The sequence below is a fragment of the Puma concolor genome, chromosome B3 (assembly GCF_028749965.1).
Source record: "Puma concolor isolate L17-30 chromosome B3, mPumCon1.1.hap2, whole genome shotgun sequence".
Classification (NCBI taxonomy): domain Eukaryota; kingdom Metazoa; phylum Chordata; class Mammalia; order Carnivora; family Felidae; genus Puma; species Puma concolor.
In genome coordinates, this window is record NC_141672.1 from 119,355,252 (window position 1) to 119,363,179 (window position 7,928).

A 7,928-nucleotide genomic window follows, 5' to 3' on the forward strand; every position below is an offset into this window, starting at 1 on the left:
AAATTGTGTACACAATGTGCTTGCACCTATGTCAAATAATGTTAGGGAAGCAGAGCAAAATATTACCAGTTGTCTTTGTGTGATGAGACTAAGGATGCTTTTCTCCTGGCTTTCTCTATTTTCCTACTTTCTTCTTAGGATCTTATATTTATTGATTTTATTTCTTTAGAAGGTATATACATAGCTTTAAGGGCTCAGAACAGAGTAAGTATCCAATGAGCATCAGCCTCTCCTGATTTTCTGTGAGGCCCCAAGACAGTGGTTGGCAGGTCCTGGGGTGGGGGACAGGCCAAAGTGGGGCCTCTATCCTAAATGGGGAACCTCAGAGTCTCAGAACTGGGAAGGGGAAGAGGCAACAGCAGCTGAGCCGGCACAAGAGGGGAGGGATGGGCCCATCCTCAGCCCCTGTGTATCCCTGGTGAGTCATTCCCCCACCCGGAAAGTGGTGCCTTCCTCTGTGCTCTGTCTGTTGGGGAGCTCAGCCCCTCCCAGGATGACACAGAGGTTTCCAGATGATGCTAGAGCCTAGCCTCAAAGGGGAGAGATGTGACTACAAGTCAGAGGGAAAAGTTCAGGCTTGCTCCCTCTGTCCCCTTTGGTGGTCCATCTTACCCCTTAGGGGTGAGATGTCACTGTAATATATGTGGCCCATCCTCCTCAAGCCCTTACGTTTCCTTTTAACAACACCAAAAGGGATAGGATGTGGATCTCAATAAAACCTTGTTCAAAACTAGATTTTCCTTCTCAAAACAATACTCAGTGGCTTCTTCGCAAAGCCTGGGAGGGAGCCAGAGGGTGGGATGGGAAGACACAGCTCAGAGCAGGGCACCCCGTGCCTGGCCCAGTTATTAGGGAACCTCAGTGTTCAGTGTTGGCCAGTAACTTCCTTGAAGGCCAAACAGTCTCGCTCACCTGATTGGATGTGGGGGTGAGGGTAGGTAGGGATCCAGCTTAGACCACCTAGCAGAGAATACTGTTCAACAAATATTTGTAGAATAGAACTCAAGAGAAATGAAGGAGAAAATGGGTTCAGGAAGGCAGTGGAACCATGTTCATGCATTCATTCTACAAACATAGACTGAACACTGTCCCTCGCTTGCCAGCCCTGTGTTGAGAATTTAGACAGATGTTTTCTGCAATAGAGTTTAGCTGCCTGCTGGGAGCCGAGACACTGGCAAGGAGACACTGGGAGGTGAGGGGCAGGACCTTGCCTTTTTTGGGCTTCTGTGCCCGTCCAACTCACTGCTGGGCAGGTTATATGAGATCTAAACCCTTCTCAGCTCAGGCACCTGACAGTCTTACCCTCAACTCCGTCTCACTGACAAGCCCCACTCTGAGGCCCAGCCACTAACTTCCTGCAAAGCTGCGATGCTTTTTATCATTTGTATGTGTAACAGAAATTAAATTATCCCTTCCTTCCCCCCGTGGCTAGTCCACCCCTGCCTCACTCCATAGTGGCCTGCATCTGAATGTTTTGCCACAGAAAATAGCAGGCTATAAATAAACACTGGGTAGCCACATTGATAAATTAGAAATACAGGCCTGTTGAGGAACAGAACTGGCCTGCTCCCACACTGAATGTTCCCATCACTTCTGAGCCATTCTGTCGGCTTTTTATAATTTTTTGGTCTCCCACCTTGCTATCAGCTATCAGCTATCTGTCAAACTGTCTTTAACAGTTCATATCACTCATCAATGTATATCATGTTCCATGTAGACCCCCTCTAACTGATACATCTATAAATCAAAAGCTTGGGGCCCCTGGGTGGCTCAGTTGGTTAAGCCTCCGACTTCGGCTCAGGTCATGATCTCGCAGTTTGTGAGTTTGAGCCCCGCGTCGGGCTCTGTGCTGACAGCTCAGAGCCTGGAGCCTGCTTTGGGTTCTGTGTCCCCCTCTCTCTGCCCCTTCTCTGCTCGTGCTCTGTCTCTCCTTCTCTCTCAAAAATAAATAAACATTAAAAAAATTTTTTTAATTAAAAGCTTGTTAAAATTATGGGTAAAATTAGAGTTCTTAAGCCCTAACTAAAAATTATGGGGCATCTCATATGATTAAAGCATATGAGCTTTAATATAAGCTCTTAGCTCCTCAGAAACCGCTTGTTTCTCTCTTACTCTGAGCTAGTGCCAGGAATGGGGCTACGTACCACCTGTGTTCTGGATGGTTGAGACTGCCAAATAACTGCAGGGCTATGGTGTTAGACATGATCCTTCTAGTTCATGGGCTTCCTTCCACTATTTAAGACTACTCATTTTGAACTGCCAAGCTATGGAATGGCTTGCCCTGGGCTGGGGTAGGGGGAAAGTTGGAGGAGGGGCAGGTTGGGCTCTGTCCCTAGTATTTCTACAGCAGTAAGATCACTGTCTTTTGTTTTATAGATTTGTCTGTAAACTGAGCTTCAAAATACTTCTATAAACCTCGTCTGATCTTCTTACTTCTCTGGGAGGTAGGAAAAACAGACATTTTCCCTCCATTTTGCTGATGTGGCCCAAAGATCCAGTGATCTACTGTGTTGATAGAGGGTGTTGAAGCACCTTGGGTGAGAGCCCAGACACTGGAGCTAGCCTGTCAGGGTTTAATCCCCACTGTGTGACCTTGGGCAAGCTATTTAAGCTCTGTGCCTCAACTTCCTCCTCTGAATAATAGAGATAACAATAGTATCTACTTCATCAGTTTAAGTAGATGAATAGATCAACAGTCCTGAGAACAGTGCCTGGCACTTCCTTAGTACAAGTAAGTGTCATTTGTCCTCATGGGCTGAGCTGAGCATCAGGGAGAGGGGTTAGAATTCAGAGCCCTGGGGTCAGTGATGATGACCATGACCTCCTGGTGCATTTGCCAGGCTCAGGGTGAGAGGCTCCCACTGGGCACTTCTCTCCCCTTCTCTGCTCTGGCCTTGCCTAGGCTGTACCCTCACTCCAGTCCAGGGAGCCAGCAGGGGAGGAGAGGAGGCACTGGAGGTCTTGAAGCCTGCGATGGCTCAGAGGTGGGGCAGGCACAAAGCATGGCTGGATGTCCCTTAGAAAGCCACCACAGGTGGGCTCCTTTATTGCTGCTGCTGCTGCTGTCCCTGCCACACCTTACCCACTCCTATGCCATCCCCCACTGCCCAGATCCTGCCATGGGGGCTGCTCCTTGCCAGAGCTCTGCCCTCAGGAAGGTGGGGCCAGGGGCCCTGGGGTGGGACAGATGTCCTAGAGATGAAACGATCAGGGTCTCCTGGTCTGCCCTGGGCTATAGAGCACCCTGGATTTCCAGGCCCTACCTCTTTCCCCCACTTTTCACTCTAAGTCACAGCAGAGGTGATGACTCACTGCCCCACCCCTTACTGCAGCCAACACCCCTTCGAGAGGACCCAGTTGCCAGCCTGGTACTTGGGCTGGGCTGAGCCAGGTCTGCCTCCATTGTTTTCTCTGGACTGAGCCCACCTCTTCTTTGTAGAGATGGGGAAACAGAGACCCAGAGAGGAACGGGTACCCTCCCCAGGTGGCCCTCCGCCCACTGTATGGTCAGGGCAGGTGAGAAGCAGGCCACTCATATGTTGGCCACAAGCCCCAAGCAGAGCACAGCCCGGAATGGAGGGAAGGCCTGGCTTGTTAACTGTCATCCTCCTAGCCACAGGCCCCAGGAAAGGGCCCAGGGAGGGCCAGGATATTGTCTAAGGCTGAGACGGCTGAGTGAAGGACCAGGGAGTCCTCTGTGTGGTTGAAGGGAGGCACCCTCAGGACAGCCTCATTCCCCAGCTCTAATCAGAGAGGTCTCCGCTTTTTCCCATGAGCTGCTGGGGACAGCCAGAGCTTGAGAAGCAGAGGAAAGGTAGAGGCAGGGCTGCTAAAAAACTGAGGGGATCTGGGGTCCAAAGTGGGCTTGCAGGCTGTGTGGCCCATGCCAAGCCATTTCACCTCCACAAGCTTATTGCGTGCCATCATTTCATGGGGGAAAGGATTTGAAGTATGCTTGCACTGAATTTAAGAAAGTTAGCAAGGAATTGCCCAGCCCTGCTGCCTCCTTAAAGGACCCCTAAAGTCTGCAAAGAAGAGAGGTTATATCAGGAAAAAAGAACTGTCATTTGATTACATTAGATCACCTTTTTAAATCCTCCCATTCAGTTGAAATGCTTATTAATATTTATCTGGACTGTATAGCTGGAGAAAATGAGGCTCAGAGAAATAAGATAGCTTGCCCAGTCTCTAAGTAGCAGGGCCAAGATCCCAATTCAAGTTTGTCTGGTCCCCAAACCCATGACCCCCCCTCCCTCCTTCACCTCACATGGCCTCCTCAAGCCCCTATCCATATATTAGATTCTCCTTTTTTAAAAAATATTTTTAGGGGTACCTAGGTGGCTCAGTCAGTTAAGTGTCCAACTTCGGCTCAGGTCATGATATCGCAGTTCCTGAGTTTGAGCCCTACGTTAGGCTCTGTGCTGACAGCTCAGAGCCTGGAGCCCGCTTTGGATTCTGTGTCTCCCTCTCTCTTCCCCTCCCCTGCTTGTGCTCTGTCTCTCTCCTTTCTCTCTCAAAAATAAACATTAAAACAATTTTTTTAATTTTTTAAAAGTTTATTTATTTATTTTGAGAAAGAGAGCCTAAGTAGGGGAGGGGCAGAGAAAGAGGGAGGGAGAGAGAGAGAAAGAGAGAGAGAGAGAGAATCCCAAGCAGATTCTGCACTGTCAGCTCAGAGCCTGATGCGGGGTTCAAACTCATGATCCCCAAGATCATGACCTGAGCCGAAGTCATACGCTTAACCGACTGAGCCACCCAGGCACCCCTAGATTCTCCTAAAAAGATCCTGCAGTGGGGAGAGGGTCTTTCAGAGAAATCAGGCCTGGGTGTATAGAGGATATCCCTCCCCCACCTCACTGTGGAGAAGTTTGCAGAGAAATCAGCACCCCAGGCCAAGGACCCCCTTCATCTTCCAACTCAGAAGGGACAGAAGCCCGGGTCACCTCCACAATAATTAAGACCAAAACATCAACCGCTATATTTATGAGCAAACCTCCTTCCTGGAGCCACACCCCCACCGGCTGCCGTGGGGGAAATTTCAGTGGAGCCAGCCTCCCCAGAGCCCATTCCACTTGTTCAATGCCCCAGCCGTCTTCACTCACCCAAAAGGCATCTCTGAACTGAAGCTGGGGCATCATCTTCAGGCAACTGCCACGGCAAAGCTTGCTCTCCTGCCACAGACAGGGCTGAACGAGGGCCAGGAGCCAGGCGCACCGTCCCAGTCCCGACAGGGCTGGCCCAGGCCCCCCCTCTCTGGCCGGCACCGTCTGCAGCGGCTCAGAAGGCAGCCGCAAGCCAGAGAGGAGCTGCCAGAGGGAGGAAAAGGGCTCAACCTGTTTTGTTTGGGGCTAGAATCAGCAGCAAAATGAGGAAGGAGCAGTACCCTTCCAGGGATGGGAGGGCGGGCTCTGGTGTCCGGCAGGCCCCTCGCCAACCCTGTGGTGATGGAGACACAGTCCAGGCTGCAGGACTGAGAGCAGGGATGCCAGCCCCGGCTGGGAGGCAGTAGCCAGCAGGAGAGGCAGGCTGGTGCACAGGCCAGGCGGGAAGGCAGCCTGGGGCCTGCGCAGGAAGGTTTGTGCAACCTCCCCCCCCCCCCCCCGCCCCCGCCCCCGCCCGGGGCAGGCACCGGCCCTCGCCCACAGGAAGTGGAGCTGCGGTGCTCCCTGGTGCAGCCCCGCCTGACACCTGCCACTCTGCTGCCCGCCTCCACTTGCCCCCTTCTAAAGCCCTAGCTGGGCCATTCTCAGAGCCCATAAACTTACGGAGCCTGAAGCCCACCGAAGGTGTGGGTGAGGTCGGGGCAGGAACCCCAGTGCTGTCACCCACCATCCCAGCCCCATGGCCAAGCCAGGTGCAGAGATGCTAGATCTCCACTCCCCAGCAGCAAACCATACCGGAGGGCTCACCCAGGTCCAGGACATCACTATCACTCATCAAACCCTGGCTGCCTAGTGCCTCAGTCCACAGCCTGCCCTCAAGGAACTCGCAGCCTGGGGGCAGACAGCCGTGTGCTATTGTTGGGCGGGGGGTGGGGGGGGCGGGGGGGGGGGAGTGGAAGACAGAGATGGAATGACCAGGTAACTAGCAAGGGAAAACAGCCTGAGGTCTCATAAGCACTGCCCCCGCCCCCCCCCCCAAGTCTCCAGATTACACACTCTCTGGGGCAGGAAACCTCCCTCAGGAAATGGAGTCTTCAGGCTGAAGAACGTGGTTGAACTGAGAGACAGGATTATGAAGGCATAGTGTGGGAGTCTGAAAACCCAGGCTGAGGCGCCCATTTTTGTTTTGCCTGGCCCCTACCCTTTAGTGGTCAAGGGACCTTAATCGACCCTCTAACTCTCTGAGTCTCAGTTTCCCTATCTGCCACCACCACCCCGTCCCCCAACTTTGGAAAGGAGATGGTGTTGAGAACATTACTGGGATTTCCAGTTTGGCTGGGCAGGTGCTGGGGGCACTGTCTGGTACCACCTTGGAAAGAGCCCTGGGCTGCAGCCCCGAACACAGCCCCAAAGAGCCAGGGCCTGAATGCTCAGCAGAAAATGCCGGCAGGGGGGCCTGAGCCCAGGGTAGGCAAGAAGGGATGAGTCAGCCTTGTCTACAAATCACCACCCTCACCAATGCCTCCTTTACCACCAACTGAGGTGATAAGACAGATGAAAGCTGGTGTGCAAGACAGCTAAGCTCCCAAGTGCCAGTTCTGTGTGCCCAGACTTAGAGATGGGGCACACCCATACTTCTGAAATAGCCGCCCAGGAGAGAATACTTCAGGGAGAATTGTAGAGCAGTGGGGCTGCCCCTGGGAGTCCCCTACCTCCAGAACCCTTAGGTTTGAGCCACTAAACATCTTCAGCATTGAAGGCACCAAGCCAGGTTTTCTGTTGCTTGCAGCTGATGACAGCTAATGGTGTAAATATCACCTTGAACTTTGAATGCTGAGGCTGCACCTTATCCTAACGGCAGCTGATAGCACTGACTCAGCCTCCCTGGCCTGTTTTTCCATCTATCAATTGGGGTGATGCCTCTAGTTCTGGAGGCAGACTAGAAACCCTATGGTAACAGGAGGTTACCATTGGCAGAAAACTTCACAGCCAGGTTCCTTCCCCTGACTCTCCAGGGGTTCCTCCCATCACCCTCAACAAATTTCTGTTCCTAACAGGCCTTTTCCCTCGCCCCAGAGGTACCCTTCTTGCTGCTACACTTTTCCCCTCTGTTCTCCAGCCTTCCTCCTGGCATGCCTTCCTTGACCTACCTTACCTGGGCAAGTCCCCCCAAGGTCCACCTCAAGGACCCCAAAAATAAAGAATTCCTATCCTGACTGCTCTGGTCTAGCCAGGGCAGCCTCGGAAAGATTTGCTGTGCTGGTCATGGGCCAGAGCAATTGTGGAAGGAAGTAATGGGAGGCATCCAAAGAGGCTCTAAAGTTCTCCACTGCAAAGAGGTCTTTCTCCTCCCCTCACACCGCCCCACCTTTCACAGCTTCCGAGGCTGGGCCACCAGGGCAGCCAACTGGGCTTCGGAACACTTGCCAAGTACTGGGGACACCATTAAGCTTTCTACACGCACCGTCTCACCTAGTCCTCAACCCATCCTGTGGGGTGCATGCTATCATTGCCCCCACTTCCCAGTGGAACAAACTAGGGATTAAAGTTTATGTGACTCACCCAACGCCTCACAGCCAAGTGAATAGAGTCTGGGCTGCACACTCAGATCTGTCTGATGCCAAAGCCCAGGCTCTTGACCTCCGCGGTATCTTTTGCCAACAGCTCTCTCTTTTAATTTAATTTAATTAAAAAAATTTTTTTGATGTTTATTTATTTTTGAGAGAAGGAGAGAGAGAGAGAGAGACAGAGCATGAGAAGTGGAAGGGCAGAGAGAGAGGGAGACACAGAACCCGAAGCAGGCTCCAGGCTCTGAGCTGTCAGCAC

The 7,928-nt window shown here is 52.2% G+C and overlaps 1 protein-coding gene across 2 annotated transcripts in view; it reads right to left on the bottom strand.

The window, feature by feature from the left end:
* Positions 1-5,569, bottom strand: part of PSTPIP1 (proline-serine-threonine phosphatase interacting protein 1) — a 46,989-nt gene extending 41,420 nt beyond the window's left edge. For both annotated transcript variants that reach the window (XM_086711279.1, XM_086711278.1), the window contains exon 1: positions 5,103-5,569. In XM_086711279.1, the coding sequence (XP_086567405.1) occupies positions 5,103-5,138 (36 nt within the window). In that variant the 5' untranslated portion in view covers positions 5,139-5,569. The remainder of the gene's footprint in view (positions 1-5,102) is intronic.
* Positions 5,570-7,928: the final 2,359 nt, after the last annotated feature.